Source organism: Halyomorpha halys, unplaced genomic scaffold (genome assembly GCF_000696795.3).
Source record: "Halyomorpha halys isolate HHAL.00 unplaced genomic scaffold, Hhal_1.1 Scaffold894.1, whole genome shotgun sequence".
NCBI classification, from domain to species: domain Eukaryota; kingdom Metazoa; phylum Arthropoda; class Insecta; order Hemiptera; family Pentatomidae; genus Halyomorpha; species Halyomorpha halys.
In genome coordinates, this window is record NW_027110846.1 from 131,915 (window position 1) to 155,734 (window position 23,820).

At 29.0% G+C, this 23,820-nt stretch overlaps 1 protein-coding gene across 2 annotated transcripts in view; it reads left to right on the top strand.

The window, feature by feature from the left end:
• LOC106686894 (QRFP-like peptide receptor) overlaps positions 1–23,820 on the top strand; it is a 390,629-nt gene that overhangs the window by 64,602 nt on the left and 302,207 nt on the right. For both annotated transcript variants that reach the window (XM_014430488.2, XM_014430489.2), the window contains exon 2: positions 16,315–16,643. In XM_014430488.2, the coding sequence (XP_014285974.1) occupies positions 16,315–16,643 (329 nt within the window). The remainder of the gene's footprint in view (positions 1–16,314; positions 16,644–23,820) is intronic.

Consider the following 23,820-nt stretch of genomic DNA (forward strand, 5'->3'; position numbering starts at 1 on the left):
ATATGGTGTGATGAGCGCATTACACACCTTACCATAAAAAGTCGTATTTTATTGTTTCTCGAGTGTAAATAACAAATACAAACTTTGTTTCTGAAAGAATATAACAATTTCACAAAAAATAAAGTAGCTGTGTATATCGGCAATATACGGGCAGTCTTGGCTTTATCCAATTCGTAATCCTATTACGATTTTATCCTTTAATTATTTTTAATATTTTGAATTTATAAATTTATTTACTGAATTTATTATAGCTAATAATGATATCTGGTTATTTATTTCAAATAAACGAAAGTTATGGTATCTAGACACTGGTCACTTCATATCTTATACAATACTCCGATTTAACTATCACATTGACATACTGTTTCTGGGAGAAAAAAGCCCTTTGTTTTTTACTTTCCTTTTAAACCTGCCACATAGACCTTACCAACTCCTTAGCTCTAAACTAATTCCCCAATTTTTCACGCCGAATATAAATGTCTGCTTATTTGAGAGATAAGGTTATTTTGTTTGTGATCATAGGATTTAGAAGAGAAGTGGTCGAAGGACACTTTAGGAGAAAATTTTGTAGATAGTAAGTCTTAATATCTGCATCTTTTCATACATAGTAAATAATGTATACCTTTACCACACTGGGGTTATAATTCTGTAATTATTGAAAGTAGAGGGGCAAGTTCGAGTCTAGGCAAGTTCCATGCTCTAGGGGATTGGAAAGCTTAGGAAAAAAAGAATTAGAAAAAATCTATATTATGAACTGAATTATTATGGAAACAATCATTAAGAAGCCAATGGTTGCGATAAAATTTAATTACCACTTTTTCTTGTTCAATTAAGTCAGAAATTCTTTGGTTTCGTTTTATAAAATTAAATACGGTTGTATCTTAATTAATAAGTAAGTATTTAAACAGGAGAAACTATTTTTAATATTCATGTGTCTATTGTGATGAGCTGGTAAGAAAAAAACCTTCTTCCTTCAAACCTTGAATGATAAATTGTGATTTAGCATCACAACAATTTGTTTCACTAAAAGAGTTACTAGCCCCTCCCTACAGAAAAATTGCTTCAATACTTTACCCTTAGCCTTTACTTAATGTTGAGTCATTTAACTTAACCCTACTTTATTCCAGTACTTGATTTAAGCTTTTGTCTTTTCCATTGACTGTTTCTATATTTTACTCATAATAATGACTTCAAATGAGAACATTATAGAATTACACTGTTCCAAAATTCATTTTTATTTTTTAATTTGTAAATTCATATTTTTATTCTATTCTATTATAATAAATATTCAAATTAATTACGTCCTATATAATGGAAAAAACAATTAATGAGATGAATATGGTGCTGAATGAAATTTTGTCTTGGGACATCTATTTCCCTAAAAATAATTACAATACAACGAACATTTGAGTTCCAATAGTCTTGCATAAACTGGAACAATTAATAAGTAATAACAAAATTAAAATAATAAGTAATAATACAAAAATAAAAACAAACGTGTTAAAGTTTCATACTTGATATTTATACAGACTCAGAATATAAATAAAAAAATAAAAATGATTTAGGAATAATAATGATAAATATATCCTATTATTGTTACTGATTTGAAGAAGATTGATTGTTGAAAAGTAGGAAAACTAGTTGTTTAAATGTGGTTAATGAAGGAGTTTTCGAAGGAGAATTCGAAGAAGCAGCATATGAATTGGGCCTTTAAGGTAAATGAATACAAGACGGTGTACATGAAAAGCTCAAGAGAGGATAAGGAAGAGAATAGTAAAGTGACGTTCAGAGACCACTGTTTCAGTTCTGTAAAGCAGTTTAAGTACCTGGGAAGCCTGGTTACAGATGGTAACAAAGTAGAGAGCGAAATAGATGCCAAGAAGGCAGCAGGAAATACATGTTATTTCTCACTGCAGAAAATACTGAATTTTAGAGCTCTCTCTAAAAGGATGAGAGTGGTCATTTACAAAACCTATGGGGAAGAAACATGTCCCTTGACAAGAAAAGCGAAACAGATGCTCAACTCCTGGGAGAGAAAGGTATTGAGAAGGATATGGGGAGGAGTCTCGGAGAATGGAGTTTGGAGAAGGAATAAGGAACTGATAAATCTATCCGGAGAACCCAGCATCGTGGGGTTAATTAAAAGAGAAAGATTAAGATGGTTAGGACACGTTGAGAGGATGCCCGATGAAAGGATACCCAAAAAGATGGTTAATGGTAAACCAGATGGAAAACGGAAAAGAGGACGTTCCCGGATCAGATTTCGGTAGGCTGGACAATGTGGTGGAGGATTTAAAGCTCTTGAAGGTTGGCAGATGGAAGGAGAAAGCAAAAGACCGTGTAGACTGGTTGGCTGTTGTGAGGAGGTCCGGGTTCTTGCAGGACCGTAGTGCCATAATAATAATAATAATAATAATAATAATAATGAAGAAGTTTTACGGATGGGGATATGCATTGATAAATCCAGAACGAAGTAGCCCAGATTATAACGGGCTTTTTGACGAAAACCGTTCTATAAGAAGTAATGTACAAGTATGTTGAATGAAGTAAAGTACAAGGGTTGGAATCAGGTATTTAAGGAGTGGAACACAGGATAAACATATTAACAAATAAGGTAAACGGGAGTGAAACTGTAAACAGAAAAATACTGAGCTAAGATCAGTATTGGCAGGAGTCACAAAAATTTCCTTCTCATATGTTATCAATATTTTTAACACTGTTTATAATAATACACTTATAAAATATCGTCCTGTTGCAGCTGTTAAGGTTTCCTCATTTCCAATTGCGCCTGAACTAAATCTACAGTTCAGTACTGACAAAATTGTAAAATCATCAAGAACTATAAAAAAATTATTGATAATTTTACAATTTTGTAAATTCTAAAGTATATATTTGGTTCCGGCAGATTTAGGTAATAATCCCGTTATTTGCAAATAAGTCACTATAAACTCTTACCCAATGGTACATTAACTTTGGTCTGTTGCTGATTCAGGTTTTTAATTTCTTAAACATGACGAAATACTCACTTTATAATATACCTGATGAAGATCTTATGAGCTTTATAGTGATCCTCACCTATCGATTCAGCGATCAGACCCACAACAATCAGTACAGCTGGAATTGTGCCAGGTTGGATGTACTGAAGCATTCGAAAAAATACTGACTTAAAATTACAGGCCAGTGAGTTTGATGTGTAACAATATTTTCCTGAGCTATTTTATTTTTAGCTAATTATTATAATTCAATAGACAGTCGAAGTATTTTTCGTGGGTGTTGAATATTTTATGATTAGATCTCTGTAGAAATATAAATTCAATTTTTTTTTAATTAAAACTTTGCAGTTGCCTATATATGGAATGTAGAGCAAGGAAAAGTATTTTATTTTCGAAAAAAAAAAAAAAAAAAAAAAAAATATAAATACAAACGAGTCTACTTATATACATAAAACCTTTTTTTTGGGGGGGGGGGCGTAAGTAGAGTGATAAGTGAAAGTTGAGCTAATGCGCTCACCATAGCATATTTTTAAGTTAATGCTACAAATTTTATTTCTTTAAAAATGGTATTTTGAAGATGCTGCAATCAAATATGAACTTGTTTTACAGTTTTTATGACAACATTTTATGACTTCCTTTACTTGAAGCTATTTTATGCTTCTTGCTTCTTTTCACCAGCGTAAGATTGTTAAAATCACTCCAGTGTTTTTTTTATCACAATGAAAAAAGTCATTTTTTAAATTTTAGTTCAGTTCCTAGACCCATTGAAACGAACGTTCGAGTATGTATTTAATATTTTTGGAGATAAAATATCTAAACTTTTTTTTTTTTTTAATTGGTAACACTAGCTGTGTCTTCCTTATATAATTTAATACTCAACTATGGTTTCGAATGTATATACATTTCATACACTTGACCACAGTTAAGTTAATAAAAATAATAATTATAAAGATTTAAAGAAGTTCAAGATTGTCATTTATTAAAGGAGAAAAGTTTTTTCTAAAGTAGTATTGTAACCATATAATAATTAGAAGACCGCGTTGAAGTCAAACTCAGTCAATTAGAATTCAGTCCCGAGCTAACTGTAAATTGCCTTTCCTTTTTTTGTTAGATTCATACCATAAGATATATTTTAGTTATTAAATTGTTTAGAATTATATTGCTATTTCTAAATATAATTAACCATGTTCGTTGTTTTAATTATGGGGCGATAATAATTAATGTTTATTATCTGCCCGCTGGGAATATATGTTACAATTGAAAGTATTCTTTGTTATATTCAGTGTCAAAATGTGTCTAATTCAAAGTCTTCATAAGTCTCAGACTGGAATCATGTGGAAAACTTTAGCAGCCTGTAAACTTCTTAAGCCAATCAGAGTGAGCAACTTTTTAGATACATAGTCAGTACTGTCTTAGAATAGTTTTTCTTTGGGAGAATCAAAGAGATACTCCTTGGGTCATGTCTTTCAAACTATTGGAAAGAATCATTGATGATACATTCTGCGAGTTAATTGATTTAAATTGTCTATTTATTTTTATTTATTCAATTGAGCCGTTTGGTTTTGACTTTGATTTTGGGTTTTTGATTGATATAATGCAAGAATAGATAGTATGATTTTTCAGAAATTAGTTATATCTCTAAATGATAAATACTTAATAATTAATTATTAATATAAAATTGTTAATAAGGACGTAATGGACCATATGTAGGAGAAGTTCACTGTCCTTTTACCCAATAGTGAAGATATCGTTCTATTTTCACTATTGGGTAAAAGGTCCATCGCTTCCTTATTAACAATTTTATATTAATTATTAATTATACCTCATAGCTAACACAAAGAAATTACAACCCTGGTTGGTTTGGTTTGAAGTTTAAGAATGACTGTCAGGTATTGGATTGCTATCCAGATGAAAATAGAAAAACTCATCGAGGAATTTCTAATGTTTCCTGTCGCAATAAATAGTCTAACCAAAAATATTTGAACAATTGTCATACTGAAGAAATTTAGACTATAAAATCCGCAAATGTTTGCGAAAAACAAGTTTAAACAAAAACTCGCTTTTAGACGTATTTACTTTTACTATCTGTTATATATTATCAACCTGAGAAAATTTAATTATAATGTATTCGAATGGTTTAAATTAAATTAATTATTATTTGTATTATTGTAGGAAGTATAAATAATACTTGATTACTATTAATGGTACAATACTTATATTATATTATATGATTATATTAACTCTATGAAATCAATAAAATGATTGTGTAATTTTATTTTCTCTTAGCTATATATGGAATATATAGAAAAGGGAATTGGTACAGCTCCCATTGCTAATTTAAGTTTTCGAAACAGAATGTCCAACGGAAACAAAATTTTCGATTGATATACAAATGTTTATCCTTCAATTAATCTTTGATTCCATCAGGATTCAACAGCTTTGTTGAATCATTGCTTCAGTTTCGACAGCGTATGAAATAGTAAATACATGGAATGTATGGCTCTATCTTCTGTGAGCTGGACTTGTGATTGCTTAAAGTTGATTTAGTTCTGTTTACTCATATTATTTTTGTATAAATAGTCCCTTTCGGTATCCAATTTCTTTACAGACGCATGGAGGTATTTATTTGATTACCAGTATACGGATATATTTTTTTATCTCCTACCTGGCCATTTCTGGCATACGGGGTGCGACAGCAGTAGGGTAGTACGCCAATCTCGCGCATGCCACTGCTACCAAGAGCCAACAATTTATTTCATTATTATACAAATTATCTGTGGGTCCATTTGTTTAATTGGATTTTTGATTTATATATTTTTTTATTTATAGTCCATGGAGTTGTCAGTATGAATATCTAATTGTTATGAATATCTAATTCTGATGAGGTTCACGTGTCACACAACTATCACTTATCACATCACATTCGTCCCAAACTTTTGTGTGAATTGATTCGTTACCTTTGAAGTTATAAATTTATTTTGTGATTTTCGAAAAAAAAAATCTCGATTAGTGAAGGCGATAATTACAAACAAAAAAATTCGTTTTCTGTTGAAATAAAAAATTGAATTTTAGTGGTTCTTAAGGTGGGAATAAAGAAAGTAAGGTTTGTTCCAGTCAAAAATACAACAGTTTAACAAAGTGATGAAGTTGAAATGCAACCGTGAACGTTCTGGTTGTTTATCTCTTCACGTCTGCATGGAATGCTTTTATTTTTCCTTTTTTATTAATATTGCTTACAATGAAAACTTTTTTTTTAATAAACAAAATTAAAGGTCTGTCAGACTATTTAAATGAAGATAAGAAATATGTGGCATTAAATATTATTTAATTGTACGTGGACATACTGAGTTTCATTAAAATAATTCGTTTCGAGAAAAACGATAAAAAAAAGAAATGTGAAAAATCAGCACTTCCGGTCAGTCGATTTTATCGAAAAAGTTGCTATCCCATCACAGTTATATACCAGCCTTAAATATAAAATTTTGTTTATTGAAATAATAATTAGTTTCATACGGCAGTTGTTTTTTGGAGCTAGTTTATTCACATCTAGACCTTTTGGCAAGACTAGGTTTTCTTGGACTCATGATTTCCATCGAAAACTCGAACTCGTAATTTTTCACGATCGCAATACATTTCCTTACTACAAACTTCATATATAGTTAAGTGAAACTAAAGAGAGAGAGATTTGGTAAATATTTTTTTTACTTTACTTACCTACATATGGAATATATAGTAAGGGGGAGTATTACGGTTGTGCTAAATTTCTAATTCCATTTTTGCAAAATACACGATTTGCAAAATCGTTGTCAAATCTGAAATTACATATTTAAGGGATAGTACCAACTATCCCTAGGATGTTACAGCAGTTTTTCTGTTTAAATAAACTAACCAAAAGTACCACTTTATATAATGGATTTTACAGATTTTTTACGGTTTTATCGGAAACGGCTTTTATGATTTTGGTTAAACTCGGTGTATCAAGGAAACTTCATTGTGTAAAAGGAGTGATATTTAATATCACCTTGGTGTTATTCTCGTTTAAATAGTTTATATGAGTTTAAAAGCCGAATTAAAAAAAATCTTTATGTTAAGTATTTTTAATTGTGTTTATTTCAAATAATTAGCCACAAGTAAGAATAAAATTAGTTGCGGTGCACTCATCACGCAACATTCACTTACCACCCTACTCTGAGTTAAAATTGATCCTTCCTTGTTCCAGGACAGATATTTCTACTTAATTCTATAGATATTTGTTTTCTGACATAGTTCTGGAAAAGTGGAGCTCAATCTCTCCTAATTCCAACAATATATGCATGGCTTTGTAATATTTTGTTAACCTGTCCATTTTCAGCAAATTCTTCAATGTTACTCGATTTAACTAATATTCTAACTGAAGTCTCTTCTTTCCGTTGTAAATAATAAGTATTTCACAGGTAAGATAAGACTGTCGCTGAATCGGGGTTTTGGCAGAAAAAATTCTAGTATTTTATGTGTTATAATCCCCTCTCGAGAGATTGTAACATGTCCTCGATCGACCAATACACTATACGAGTCTGTTTTAATGGTGAGGTAGGTACGGCTACCATGGAGGGCGGGAATGCCGGATTCATAACGTTTTCCAATTTCTGCCACTTTTCAATGCTGCTAAATTTTACTAAATTAAGTTTACTGTTCTCGTTTAAATAAACATACGAAACATGAGATATAACCGTCACCAAATCGGGGTTGGGCCAATTCGTGTCAGGAGTAAATTTAATATTCGTTATTTGCATCGACGAAACTCTAAAATACGAATTTTTATATCAACAAAATACAAATATTAATTACTTGATATATCTCCCTGAATGGTCAGTGAGAGTGGTGATATGCGTGCATCTCACCAAATTTTTTTCTTTTATGTCTTCAAATTCAATAACCCTGATTAAAAAAAAAACAATGGTTTTCTTTTGTGTCATTGTAATTTGGGTGGTTGAGAGTCAGTATGCAGCATATATAGCAGATTTATAATGATACAAAGAGATGCTATCCTTTAAACAATTTATCAATTATGTGACGAAATCCGATTATAAATAGAATAATTTGAATAACATTACGAAATCTATACATTTATGATGCCGTCGGTGAATGGCGTAATTAATTTATGGTAATTCTTGTTGCCATAGATTTATTTTCTCTCTAGACAAGGTGCGTTGAGGACCTTGGACAGCCCAAATCCTACCTCAAATTTATTTAACCAGTTACCTAAGAAAATAATTTTGGTTTGACAAGTGGAAGGATAAATTATTGCCCAATGCTCATATTTTAGTCTTGGTCCTAGGGGAGGTTCGGTCTTCTGTCATTTCGAGGAGGCGAATGATTTGTGTGGGCGGGTTGAAACAGATTTAATCTTCAATAGTATTGAATCAATCCGGATCCAGGTGGATTATTGCTCTCAGTCCCTTTTTTCAGCAAGGATTAAATTTTCTTTGTGAAAAGGTGAACCTTGTACAAAACCAAGGCAGTGGGGATGGATCTGGCAGTAACCATTATACATATATTAGGCCTACCAGAAATTTCTTTCCAGTTAAAAGATTATACCTTGAATAACATTTATAGAATAATATAATTGTCAGAATTATTAATGGCATCCTGTAAAAGTGATAGTCTATATTTTAAAAATGCCATATACATTTTTTTGTAATTTAAATTTTATTTATTGATAAGTATTACAATCTGCCACAACCTTGGACAATAAGCAATAGCGTAAATAATCATATTCATACAAAAATTATAAAAATAGAAATATATATATTCATAACTGAAAAAATAAATATGACAAAATTTCTATAGGCATATAAACAGAAAGATAAATAAAATGAGCATAATCAAACTATGTACATGAAGAAATAAAGATAAAATTAAATAGAATAAGATAAATCGAATAAAGTAGATTGTAGGAAGATAGTCCGGATGGCGGTCAATAAACGTATCAAAATAGTAAAAGAAATCTATTTATTGTTAACTAACGTTTCACTCCACTTTGCAGTGCTTCGTCAGGGCTGTAAGATTGTAACACAACGGACAATGAGTCTATAAAATTTATTAAAATCTATTCAATTATTCAGTAAAATATATTGAAAGTTATTTACTAATTATATTCAATAACTATATATGGAAAAAGCATTCGGTTAGTTTTCTTAAAAAATAAAAAAATATCTTAGATATAAATGTTTCTACGTTTTTGGGATTGTGCCCTATCCCGAGGGTTACACTGCGAAGTCATCATTGTTGTATTGTAATTTATCTAAATCTGATTTCAAACTACACTCCTCACTTTATCACTAATTTATCTATTTATCTCTGACGTATCAACTTTGGCATGCATTATTATTTTTCTATAAATGTTTATAATTTATTTATTATAAAACAAAAACTATTAATATACCATTATCATATAAAAACAGAAAAAGAAATCTTTATAATTTAAAACAATGGTTGGAAGTTGTTTATAACACTAGTTTCAATGTTAGGGTGCACTCTGCATTTTTTTCATGGAAATTTATTGAATTTTCACATTAACTATAACATAATTTACCAAGAGGCTGTATATTTTTTTAGTTGTACAAATAAAGTAGTCTTTTCCTCGTAACATTTGCACGGGGATTCATTCGATATGCTTTTTCTATTCTTATTAATTGTTTTTATCTTGATTTATTGATTATTAACAATTTTAAATCATAATGGTAGGATGCTTTCACAGCACTTCAGTTATCAGAAAAACAATTATAATATGTTTACGATTTTGAAAAAATCGTGTAAAGATGAAAAAGCTACTAATGATTGGTATTTTATGCTTTATATAACGGAGTGGGATAACTTACAATACGCTTACTAGACTTCTGACATCAAGGCAAGTGTTCCAGCATAAATCCTCGTCTTCCGGTATAAAGCTGGTACTAGGTCTTAAGAATACACCTAATGGTTGAGCGTAGTTCATTGTCTATGCAGGATATGGATTTGAGTTTATAATTTTATAACTTAATTTTTTTTATATTATGTCTTTTCAGAAACTTCCTTGTGAAGAATCCCATTCCTTCTGAGTTTCATAACATGGTTCATTGTGATATTTTCTCCACATAAATCAACTTTTTAACAGCTGGGAAAGTTTTCGCATTCAGAACAGTATTGGCATTTAGTGGGTAATTGAAAAAAACCCTCTAAAGCATAAAAGAGGAATGATAAGTGGGAAGAGTAAATGCAATAAATTTCTAAAGTGCTATGGAATAATGAATACGCGTAGTTAGTGGGGAGGGATGGGGCGAGCGTCCCTTGCATGCTAAAGACCTCAGCTCTGGCCCGGTCTCTCTTCCTATAACAAGGTCAAATATTATTATGATAGTTATTATAGTCTTATAACAATAATATAATAATGATTTGTGTGGCAAATAATATTTGTGGTTCTAAAGAGTCAGTCAATAAAACAACTATATTAAGGCAGCGTTTTGTAACTTTATTGTTGTTTATTGCATAGTCATGCCCTACAGTTTTTTAGAAAAAAAAATCTGTAACTAATTATTCAACACCAAAATGTACCGAATATAAACTAAGAATAATACATAAAAACATTAGTTTTAATTGTCTATTACACTGTGTTCTATACAACTGTGTTACCTCCAATTCGTGCAAGATTTGTGCCAGAACTGGTAGCCACATACAAATGACACCCCTAACTATGTGTGGTTGGGTTTCCCCAGTTGTAGGTCACAGCTCCTTTAACTGCAGGTAACGAGTGGAATTACATGAATCTTCGGACTTCGTCCGATAGGAACTGACCTATGTACTTGACGGAACTTATTTAAATTCTCACAAGCAGGTTTATTTTAATATTTACTTATAAAATTTGGTGAAGTTTAAGTTAAAAATTTATCAATGCCTATCAGAACAGTTCTTGAAAATTTATTGTTCTGTTATTGATCTTTGAATTAGTTTGATTTTCTGTCATGAAAAAATATACTTGATTTTCATTTTAAAAACAAACAAAAAATAAGTGAGATTCAATAAAAAATAAATAAGTTATATTTTTTATTTTAAATTCCTGATATTTATGAATAAAAAAATTGTGTGACCTCCGGTCCCAAATTGTACATATAGTAATATAACAATAAAAATACAAATTTACTTCTGTGATAAATATTCATTAAAAACAATGCTCACATTACTGAGGTATATGTTGACGGAGAATTAGAACTGTCAAACTAAACAATTAGAAAACGTAAGAAAAATTATGAATTATAAAACAGAACCACAAGAAGAAACAACAATCATGTAGCTTTTTTAAAAGAATTTACATTTACTGTTACGATAAATTTGTCTATTAATTAATTTTGATCAAGTTTTTCTTTTTCAGGCGAAGAGAAGTTCTTAAATGAAAATGAAAGGATAACAATTAATTTATCTAATTTTTTTTATCTCCCTCGTTCTTGCAATGAGCTATCGATTTAAGCTTTTACTCTACGGCATCACTGAGAACATGAACTAAGTAATAAAAATTGATCAAAAGTGGTAACTTCTAAAGCGAATTTATATATTTTGCGATACAGGAATATAATTTGAACAAATATAACTATAAACATAATAAAAGACGTAGATAAAATTATAAAATCCCCAAAAGAAAGGACTTTATCTCTTAAATTCCAGCATTTAAGTTGCTAATCAGGATTTTGCCATTTCGGGTATGCTCGTTAAAAAAAAAGTCCTATCAACTGTAAAATAATAATGTAAGAGGGGCTAGAGCTATAACTCAACAGAAGTCCCAAAAATCGACAACAATTTTCTCACTGAGAGGTGGTGAAAATTAAAAATTCTTTGAGAGTTCTAGAGTTCTCAATAATTTATGAAGCATTTCTGTTGTATAAAAAACAAAAAATACGCTCTGCTTTTGTCTGACTTTGACACTCAATAACTTCTTTGCTAGCAATTTGAGGGATTTATTCATTTGGTATAATTGCTAGAACTCGAAAAGCAATAGTTCTCTTTAGAGTGCCAGAAAATAAACTTTTCCTTTTGGAAAAACCTTATCTAATTCGATATCTAAGCCACAGAAAATTTGTTTTAGTACCGTATTGATTACAATTAAATTTGTAGAGGTACACTTTGGAATTTGCTTTATAAAATTTAACTAATGATGTAGCGGGTGAAATTATTCTAGAATGAAAAAAATAAATATTATATATTTATAAATATATTTTTTATTGAAGTATAATAATACAAGCTACCACAATCAAAAGCAATAATTATGAGAGTTATAATTATTCATTAATGTAATATATACAAACTAAAAAGAATGAAAAAAATAATTAAATTGAATAATTACAATATGAAAAATAAAAATATACTAAATAAAAAGATCAAAATACGATTACCAGATAATTTATACACAAGATAAAGAAAATTAAGTGAAATTTTTGTCTCTCATCCTCTACATTTTACTAAAAAAACAAATACAATACAGATATACAGTGAATCTTAAATTCCAGCATTTAAGTTGCTAATCAGGATTTTGCCATTTTGGGTATGCTCGTTAAAAAAAAGTCCTATCAACTGTAGGTGGGACATCACTTAGGGATTTTTTATTTTTAATTTAATGAAATTGAAAGTTGTATTAAGTATTTGAAATTAAAAAGCATTTAAAAAAAAAGTTTTTTGTTTTAATTAACTATCCCTAAGTTATTCTGTAATAGGAAATTTTAATATAATTGAAACAATGTTCATTGAAGATTAAGTGTCACGTGTATTACTAACTTATCAGTAATAAAAGGTAAATTCATAATCTTCTTTACATAATGAGCTTAACTTACACACCATTTTTATGTCAAATAAATATTTTAAACCATAAATTATTCTCAGCCGAATACAGAGCAAAAATCAAATTAAAAATCACTCTGACGGTCCTTATATTTCGGATTTCCAACGACTGTAGTGCTTTCCTATGACTGATCGAACGAGAGACAACGAAGGAGGAATAATAAGACATAAATTTTATACTATCGGTGTGAATCAAGTTTTTGAATGATATATTTATAAATATAACATTTGTGATAGTGATGGTAATGATTTATTATTTTTATAGTAATATTATACGACATTTCTTGTTCATGTGTTGAAAAATTATGGCCAGTATTCGTTCTGTATATTTTTCTTATTTGTTTTATTATTATTATTTTTTAAATCCAATCGACGGACTTGGCTGTATAACTAAGATTTTTAATTAAGAAGAACATTTAAAACAAATAAAAATATAGGTTCCGTGTTGCTGTGTTTATATATCTTCCAAGAAGGTTAGTCGGTAGGGGTGGGCAAGGTGGCGTGATAAAGCGAAAAGGATTTGTTTTCTGAAACAGTTCCAGCTGTCGAATAACGCTGCAGGTGAATTACTGTTTTGCTTCCATTTAGCATCAGCTACAGTAAATACAAACTGTTTCTAATTTTTCAAGAGAATACAGGGGTATTAGTCTTTAGACCTTTAATACTTTTAAAATTAAAAAGTAATAAAAAACCTTTTTTTTTTAGTTTATGAAGTATAAGTAAATAATCAATATCTTGATTTATTATTAATAAGTTGTATATTAATTATTAATTTATTATGCTTGAAGAAAAAATCGGAAGTGGTTTATAAAATTAACTGTCCAAAACATTTCAAAGAATATAAAAGATGAAGTTTATCAATATTCTAATGAATGTACGGATAAAAGTAATCCTAAATATCATTTAAAAAATACGTTAGTACATCTCCCTGGAAAAGGGCATTTATGGATTTTCAGGATTTTAAAAAAACTTTATTAAGAAAAGAAAACTAAAATAATCCAATCGATATATTACAAAAGATAAAATACAACATATGCTCAACTGCTAAATAGCTATTAGTTTTAGAGATCTCAATTATATAAATAAACAGTTCTGTTATTAAAGACATTGAGAAAACAATTTGAAGATAAGCTGTTACTTCACTTTTTGTGCAACTTTGACTTATTTTAACTCTTTTGACTTTTGGCTATTGACTTTATCACTTTGATTATTAAAAATAATTGTCATAACTCTTAGAGGGCTAGGGCTATAACTCAACAGAAGTCCCAAAAATCGACAACAAATTTTTATCAACAATTTTCTCACTGAGAGGTGGTGAAAATTAAAAATTCTTTGAGAGTTCTAGAGTTCTCAATAATTTTAAGAAGCATTTCTGTTGTATAAAAAACGAAAAATACGCTCTGCTTTTGTTTGACTTTGACAGTCCATAACTTCTGTGCTAGCAATTTGAGGGATTTATTTAGTTGGTATAATTTCTAGAATTCGAAAACCAACAGTTCTCTTTAGAGTTCCAGAAAATAAACTTTTCCTTTTGGAAAAACCTTATCTACTTCGATATCTAAGCCACAGAAAATTTGTTTTAGTACCGTATTAATCACAATTAAATTTGTAGAGGTACACTTTGGAATTTGCTTTATAAAATTTAACTAATGATGTAGCGGGTGAAATTATTCTAGAATGAAAAATAAAAGTATAATAATACAAGCTACCATAATAAAAAGTAATAATTATGAGAATTCTAATTATTCATTAATGTAATATATATCAACTAAAAAGAATGAAAAGAAATCATTAAAATTGAATAATTACAATATGAAAAATAAAAATATACAAAATAAAAAGAACAAAATACGATTACCGGATAATTTATACGCAAGATAAAGAAAATTAAATGAAATTTTTGTCTCTCACCCTCTACATTTTACTAACAAACAAATACAATACAGATATACAGTGAATATCTGCATATAGATGAAAATTAAATATTTTCCTTTGATTGCCAGAAGGGCACTTTAAGGTGGATATTGGGGTCGGCTGCGTCGGGAAAGCTTAGTGACGTTTATTCGCCGTCAGGTTGGGCAGATGATGAGGAGGGACATTTCTGCGGGTGGAATTGTTTCTAAATTTTATAAACTAAATGAATAAAAAGTATATTCCATATTCACGGGGATATGAAAGGTTTATTGCTTATTTTGAGTTTTTAACCAAAAACAAATAAAACTGTTTTGTTTTTTTGTAACCCTTCATACAATGAAATTAGATAAACAACTTTTTTTACAACCTCTTATACAGTGAAATTTCTATTTTTTAGCTTATAATAAATAAAAGCTATACAATTTTTTTTGCAATTTTTTCATAGTAAATATTTATTTCACACGACAAAAAAATAAGTTTTAAATGTAAAGAATACATAGATATAATACTTTATATATTGCATAGTAATAATAATTGAGTTTCTAGTTATTGACATAAATTAAAGTGAACAAATTTTATTTTTTTCATTTACATTTTTTTTCGGATCGATTTTTATTTCTACCTACTATTTTCAGTTAGAACAAGGAAAGAAAGTTCCAATGTTAATCTGGCTGATTTCTTTAAAATTCATATCACTATATGTCAAATTAAGTTATTCTTAGTAATTTGCAAAACTGTACTCACATCTCCATCAAAATTAAAAAACTATTTCCACAAGGTCCTGAAAAGGTACTGTATAAGTATCGATGATGAACAGAGCTATTTTTCTTCAATTATTTTATACAGCCGATATGGAAGGCAGAATATTTTTCGGATTTCAATGACCGGCCACCGCTTATTTTATTTCAAACGCCCTAAAAAATATATTCTCACTATTGGAGTATTTTATCTTGTAAATAAAATTTTGCTCACAGATGCTGTGGGGGCATCTAAAATCTATTTTAATATTTAAGAAGATATCTACTTTTTTTTTTATACTGTCGTAAAATGATTATTTTTTTTTACATTTTGTATGATATATAGTTCTGTTGATACTGCTGTTGAATAATAAATAAAATCACAACGAAAAAAAAAATGATTGACAGAAATAAGCTAACAATTGTTCTTTGAAAATTAAACAATATTCCTTGATTGAACTTGGGAATGTCATGTAAGAATTGAAATATTTTTGGTTAATTAAATAAAATATTTTAGCTTACCAATCTGTTTATCAAATTAACAGATTTGTATTTCAAGAACCTTAAAAAAAAAAAGTTTTTTTACAGCCAAATTTATGAAACATAGAAATGAGAGATTGATTCCCTTACAATATGTTCGACATCCATGATCTCCTTAGATTATTAGTTCTTCTTTTAATCTGATTTCAAGTTATTCAAACTAGTGGAAAGACTGAATTATTTCTATTGTATAAATCCCTTAAATTATTAATTACCTTAAAAGTTTTTAATTAATTAATTATTGCAATAACTGTTTCTAATCTTCATTCGCTTCTGCCCTTTTCCAGATGATGCACTGATAAGAGGATTGGTATTGACTGCTATCATGATGAACGACTCAGACTACCTAACGACCGACCTTCCTGAAAATAGTACAACTGAAATGTACGATGATTATGAGTATAATTTTGATGAATCGGTAAACACCTTCTTCTGGGATGAGCTGGCGCCCACCCTCATAGTGTACTCGATCACTTTGCTCATCGGTATCGCCGGCAATATCCTCATAATCTTCACAATAACGGTCTACAGGCGAATGAAGAGCACCACTAACATGTTTCTGGCGAGTCTTGCTTCGGCGGATCTACTCCTCATTCTCATCTGCATTCCTGTCAAGGTAAGAATATAATAATATATTTTAGATTATAATATTAAAAATAAATAATTTAATAGTAAGATAGGACTCATTGAATACCAAAACCAGCCATTTTATTTTTATCCATTTTAAAATTTTGAATTTATTTATTCATCGGTTTTCTACCAGATTATCAGGCGGTAATTTTTTTTAGAAAAAGTTTAATAACTTATAATTAAACTATTTTGAAGAAAAAATATTTTATTTCATTATAATCTAGTACTGAAACAGTTTTTTTAAAAAAAAAAAACCTGGAACACAATCCTCTTTTTTTTTCTTTCTTTTTTTAAAAATTAAAACATCATTTTTTTGTCAGAAATAACATTAAAATCCCAAATAATATTATTTATTTTTATGAGTGTTCTGTATTTGTTTTGAGGAGGAGGAGGGAGTAATAAAATTAGTTTACGTTATTTTTATTTATGACGTTGGATGTAGTAAAATCAAAACATTGGTATAATTTATTAATTCTATGTTGTAAAGAAGTTTGTGTTAATTCATAAATTCACACGCGTGAACGCGCAAATACTTACATATTAATAAAACAAAACAAAAAAAAAGAAATTCTTAAAAAGGAATTGCGGTACGTGGTAGGTGTTATTTACATTTACAAAAATTTCCTTTGTTGTTACAGTTATTACTTTATTTTTATAATGCATTTGCTCTAAACGAATTTGATCGTTTTAGAGTTTTTAAAAATACTTTTAAATCCTTAAAAAAACTGTTGCACGAAGATATGTTTGTCAAATGAACTTAGCAATTAGGTTTATTGTATGCCTGTCAAAAAAAAAAAAAGAAAATGAAATTCAAGATACTTTCTTTAGATCACTTTTGATAAGAAGAAATAAGCCACATTTTTTGTTTCAATACAAACTTCAAAGATCTAAATATCTTCAATTATTCAAATATTTATTTATTTTATAAGAAAAGAATAAATAAAAAACGATCTATTTAAAAAAGGTCCAATAATTGTTATTTAATCAATTTCAAAATGAAAATGTTTATTTTATCCTCCTAATGAACAGTTGACCATAATTATAACCCGTTAAAAAACTTAATAACGTTGTTCATGTTATTAATGAATGTTCATAACTGAAATCTTATATTCTTTTCCAATTCTTTAGGGACAGCGGTAGCAGTGTGGTAATACGCCTGCCTACCAACCCTCAGGTTGTCAGATCGAATCCCAGTACCATCCGGGGTTTTTTCAAGCATAAAATAATGCAAAATTCAGTTAAAGCCTCCCCCCCCCACGGACATTTGTGAGGCCCCTTTGCCAATGTGTGGCACTCACAAAAAAAATAGGCGTGGGAGTGACGAACCCACCCTACGAAAAAACCAGGTCGATAAACGGGCGATGTATTACGCGAGGACTTAAGCCTCCATAGCCTGTTGCCCATTGAATAATAATAACAATAAACAGTTGACTATAATCATAACCCGTTAAAAAACTTGAATGTTCACAACTGAAATCTTACATGTTTTCCAATTATTTTAATTTGAAACTAGGAATGAAAATTAAAATTTTAATTAGTAATTAACACTACTTTATGAACGGCAGTAATTGTAATAATAGTCCGAAATTATAATTACTAGTTAAACCAAAGTAAACGCAATTACTTTTTGCTCAATACTAGTATGGACTATTATATCAGCCAGATCCTGGATTGAGTTCTTGGAATGCTCTTAAACATTGAATTTTTAATTACAATGCATGGTTAGGTAAGCTGAATATTGCCGGGGCTCTAGCGGCCAATGAAGAAATTGGAAACGTAATTTATCTCTCTAATCTTCATTTTTTATTTAATTATTATTGGAATATAAAAGATTTTATTTTAATGCCTTCAGGGCAATGGTTAAGAAGAAAAAATGCCCTTAACGCTTCTGAGCCGTTAAATGTTTTTTTCTTTCTAGAAGGAAGTAGTATTTCTCTTTAGAATTAAAATGCTGCAGTTAGATAGCCGAAAACCAGATGCATCTTATTTTGTTGTTCGTATTCACCTAAAATGATTTTCATTTCCATTATCTAATGAAATTATTTGAACCTTATAGTTCTCGAAAACACAAAGACACCAGAATGGTCATAACAGTACCCAGCGCCAAAGATATATAGGACATCTTGAGCAATATTTCGGACCTGGATTACATCGTTATCCTCTGGTGTAACATCAGGCAGTGATCAATTTTGTCTATCTATCCCAGTCGAAGAAATGTCACGGGACAGAAAACATTTGTTATACCTCATTGGGTTTATTTTTATCCTTCCTAGTCCCTTGTTTTCTTAGATTTTATCTCTGGAATGAACTATCTATAACAATATTATAGTAATGTTTATAAAAAATAAATATTTAATTTGTGTTCCATGTTCACTTCTTTTTTTATCAGCAATATTTAAAGAACTCATTTAAATCAAATTAAATTACTCATAATAATTTAGATAAATTAAAAATATTTAAAGAAAGATACTGAAGATAAAATAATGTTTAGGTTGGAAAAAAGTGAATAATATCTTAATGTCCTTCTTATTCTAATATTTTTACTTTACTTACTTAAGTTTTACTCTTTACTTACTGAAGCTGTTAATAATACACGTAATTCAACAATTATTTTATGATTCAGAGCATTATAGTTTAGTAACATTCAGATAAATTTATTTAATAAACAGATATTAACTACTGCTGATCAAGCGTATCTTTTGCGATTAATGTTTTGTTTCTCTATCTCTCTCTTGATAAAATCAATTTTTATAATTTGATGTAAAGAATTTAGAAAAAAAATCATATTTATAAATAAATAGGCCAAAATTAATTATTTAGGGAGTCTGTGAGCCCACGCCGCGAATTTCCTAGAAGAAATTAATTGATATTTCTAGTGCATAGGATAAAGGATAGAGAAATATAAGTAATATTTCATGTTTATGTATTATTAAACGTAGAACATTTTTTTGTATTTTTAGTCTCAAAGAATGCTGTGTAGTGACTGAAGTGGGAGTATATTGTTTGGTTTGATAGTGAAGAAATCATTTAAATAGTGTTTAGACCTTACTTGATGAAAAGTAAATGTATGACTTTTAAGATTTTGTATTTTTTTATCCAATATTCAAATATTGTAATGATTTTTGGAGTCTTTCTTTTTATTTTTTGTAAATATCCTATAAATACACTCAAGTTTTTTCGAGTACTAACTAAGTCATGTCATGTTGTTCATTACAATTTTTTTTGTTAATTTCAATAATTATTACCTTTAAAATTATCCGATTTATTTATGTATTTTGTTTTGGTCATTTTAAAAGTACTATTACATTGAGTTATGAACCCAACAAAGTTTTTATTATATCTAAAATACATAAAACCCCGGTGAAGTATTAATTTTAGAAAATTTGGGTTTATCCGATGATGGCTTTGTGCTTGTTAGAGTTGATGGGCTATCCGTGTTTACTGTCGGAGCCAGCGGTTGGTTATTGTCGGGCCGATAATACTTAGGGAGGGGATCACATAACGTCATGTCGTAATTCCAGTTATACTTAATTGCTAACTCCATCTTCTACCCAATAAGGTATTTTTTAACTTAAATTAAAATATGAATTTACAGAAGCTATTTCATTATCGATTAAAAACTCTATTGAAATCAATGGATATATAATATTTCAATAATATATATAGAATTCCTAACATTAGGAAAATTTTTTAATCACTTAAAACACAGAGAGCATAAATGTCTATCTGTTGCCAGTTAACATACAACATTTACGAAACACAAACGTGTGAATGCATGACTAGCTTTTTCTCAAACACTCTTTGATTTTAAATCCCGACACTAAAGTGGATCGGCCACATTTTGGCAAGTCTGTACCATCCGATCTATTTCTCCGACCCGTAAATGTGGAAGTTTTCCATAGGTTGATAGATATATAAGCGCCCATTAATATAAACATGCGGTTTTAAAAATAATCTTAGACCTTTTGAAATTCCTTAATGACTTAAGTAAATCTATATTGAAAAAAAAACTCTACCATTTTTTTTCTTCCACAACAGTCCTGGTGTACCTTTGTTGGTTTGTAGTTTTTTTTTATAAATTGTTATTATAAAAATGCGTTATATTAAGAGCTTGGAGGTTATACGCAGACATAAATGATGACCATTAGTCTGATTCCGAATATAATCAAAATAACATTTAGCTATGAACGAAGTGATAAGCCATGTAGTATTCCTGGAGTTAGATTCGTAGTTATTCCCTTTGTACGCTAGCTCATCATCGGAGCACGAATCCGCCCCGCTGATATGTAATAACAAACATATTCTCAGTTGATACGAGTCTCTTTGATCATGCGACACGATCGGCTAATATTGAGGGAGACTTGTTTGATATTCCCTCCTACGCGTATCTGGTATATTCTACAACATAGCAGGAAGCCTAACATACAGTAAGTATATTTTAAATGTTATGTAAATTTAGTTTTTAGTTTTCAAGGAAACTAAAAAGATTTAAATATATTATGCACTTCATACTAGAGAATAATATTCTAATTCAATTAGAAATCTTAATTTTGATTGTAATTTCATATGTAAATTATAAGTGAACATAAGTCATGTTGGTATTGGATAGTAAAATTACAATTAGATCTCAGATTTACTACAAAAACATTACCAAATAAAATTAAAAAAAAAAAAGTGTATTCCCAATCTTGAATTAATTTACCCGATATTTTAGAAAAAAAAAATGTTTGCAAATATAAGTAAGGCTTAAAACACCTGGATTGTAAACTGTCAAAGACAGGTCTAATTTTTATTCTAATTATTAACAACAATTTAAAACTATGTTCAATACTCCTATTTTTTTAATAAAAAAATTGATATAGTGAAATTATATAACTTTTGACAAAATTCAAATTTGCTTTTACATTTCATACTACATTCATAAGATATAAAATATTCTTTTGTTGGTATAATAAATTGGAGAGGTTGGTTATATTTAATACTTTCAGAATCTAAAAATTTAAGAGGTTTGAATTTACTCGGATTACAGAAAGTATAAGAAAAATGATGTAAAATAATTCAACAATTTGAATGTATATAACTATTTTTATCTATTTATTTAGTTTTTATTTTTACTTATTTTATTGGAAGTTCGACCATTAGAACTTTTTAAGAATTAAAAAAAAAGTCTTTTAGATTCTTTTAAAGCTAAGTGATGATTGAACGTTATAAGAGTGTTCATATATGAGTGAAAAAAAAGTATTTAAAAAATTACTCTTTGTATGGATTTATTTAAAACGTGATAAAAAAAAATGAGTTCACCAACAAAATTTTATTGTACCTTTTTCGATTATTAATTTACCTAATTCTACAGAATCGAATGATTTATACACAATTTTTTAATTCCAACATAATATATTACGAACACTTCCATAGGAATTAGAAAGCTCGATATTGAAAATAAAAGTTCCACTTTCGATTTCATGGTGATCGCAACGACTTCCCTTAAAAATGTCTTTTACATATGTATACTTTTATTTTAAAACAAAAATGTTATTGCCTGCTCAGTTTGCTAAAAAAAATTACCCCTTTTTTTACGCCAGTTCGCATTAGTATCCAGAGTACCGAAGTTACCGGATTAGCGAGATCATTCTGTATGTCGTCTAAGAATTAGATTATTTTTGTTGAAGAATAGAATTTTTTCTAGACATATGCTATTATCCAAACGGACCAAAAGTCCATCTTGAAGCACCACACGATGTATATGTTCATATAGGATGATGAGCATGAGTTTTTCCAAGTATTGGGAATATTGTTTTATCATAAAATATTATAATAAGTGAAAGTTAATTTATACTGGAAATCAACTAGAAAATTAAACTAAAAATTTTTCATTTTGTATAGTGAAACTTCGTTTTAAGGCTCTTCTAGTGCTAACAGAATTAGAGGTCTATAACCAGAAAAGCGGAAACTACTAAAATGATTTTTTAAATTATATTTTACGATTAAATTAAAAAATATAATGAATAGTAAAATCATCACAGTGTACGCTATGATTTAAATTATTCTATATATTAAATATTTTTATTGATTAATTGGTTTTAGCGTTTTATCTTGTACAAAAAAGATTCTTCAAAAGATAAAAAAAAAAATCGGTATCATCTGTAACGTGTTTCAAACATTTATTGATTGATTCAGTTTCAATCTCTTCATTTCTAAATTTCATTCAGAATCTTCCTTCTATACAGAGAAACCTCTAACATATTTGACTTTAAGGTTCTTTAGATTAAAAAAAGTCACGAACAAAAAGCTTCGGCGTCTATAATAGCCTAGCCAACGATTCACAAATAATATATGATAAATGTTAATAAATATGTATAAAATATCATATTGATTAGAATATCTAATCCTAAAAAAAATTGATTATGTCCTTTGTAGTCATTTTTTATTAACAACGAGCAGAATAAAAAATAAGATCCATTATCCTGAGAAAATATAGCTATGTAAGATCCAATAGGGGTTGGCCCAAAATAACTTCCTTTCCTGACTTCTGGTCTTGCCCAATCTTATTATTACGGACTTCTTTGAAGTTTGGCCCTCCATTAATCCTCCCATTCTGCGTAGGATTTGTGTTCGCTCGACATCTTCCACTAATAGAGTCAATTAAGTGTATTATATACATATTAATAACTTTTTTTTGTAGGTATATATTTTTTTGGTGGGTCTTGAGGATCAGTGAATGATACAACTTTGTTTTGGCAACGTTTCACAAGTTTATTATTTGCACAATCATGTCCTAAAATAAAAAATTTAAATTTTTAGAACAAATACTCTTTTTAAATGATTGCCACAAAACTGTAAGTACATAGTTCAATCTCTGACTAATAAATATTACTAACAAAACATTGTTTAATAAAAACATTACTAACAAATCTGAATCGCAGTGTATTCTACACTGGAATCATATCATTTTGAGGTTTAGGCAAGAACTGAATCGGTTTCGACATGAAGGGGAGGTATGTTTAGGTTTTCCCACTTGCAACTGTTTTTTTTCCGCAAGTAGTCAGCCTGTTATCTATATTTTATTTATTATTTATTTGTTGATATTTACAACTGTATAAAAAAATACAACCAGTAAATTTGATCATAATGACATAATGATATGATACAGGATGTAGAGAAAC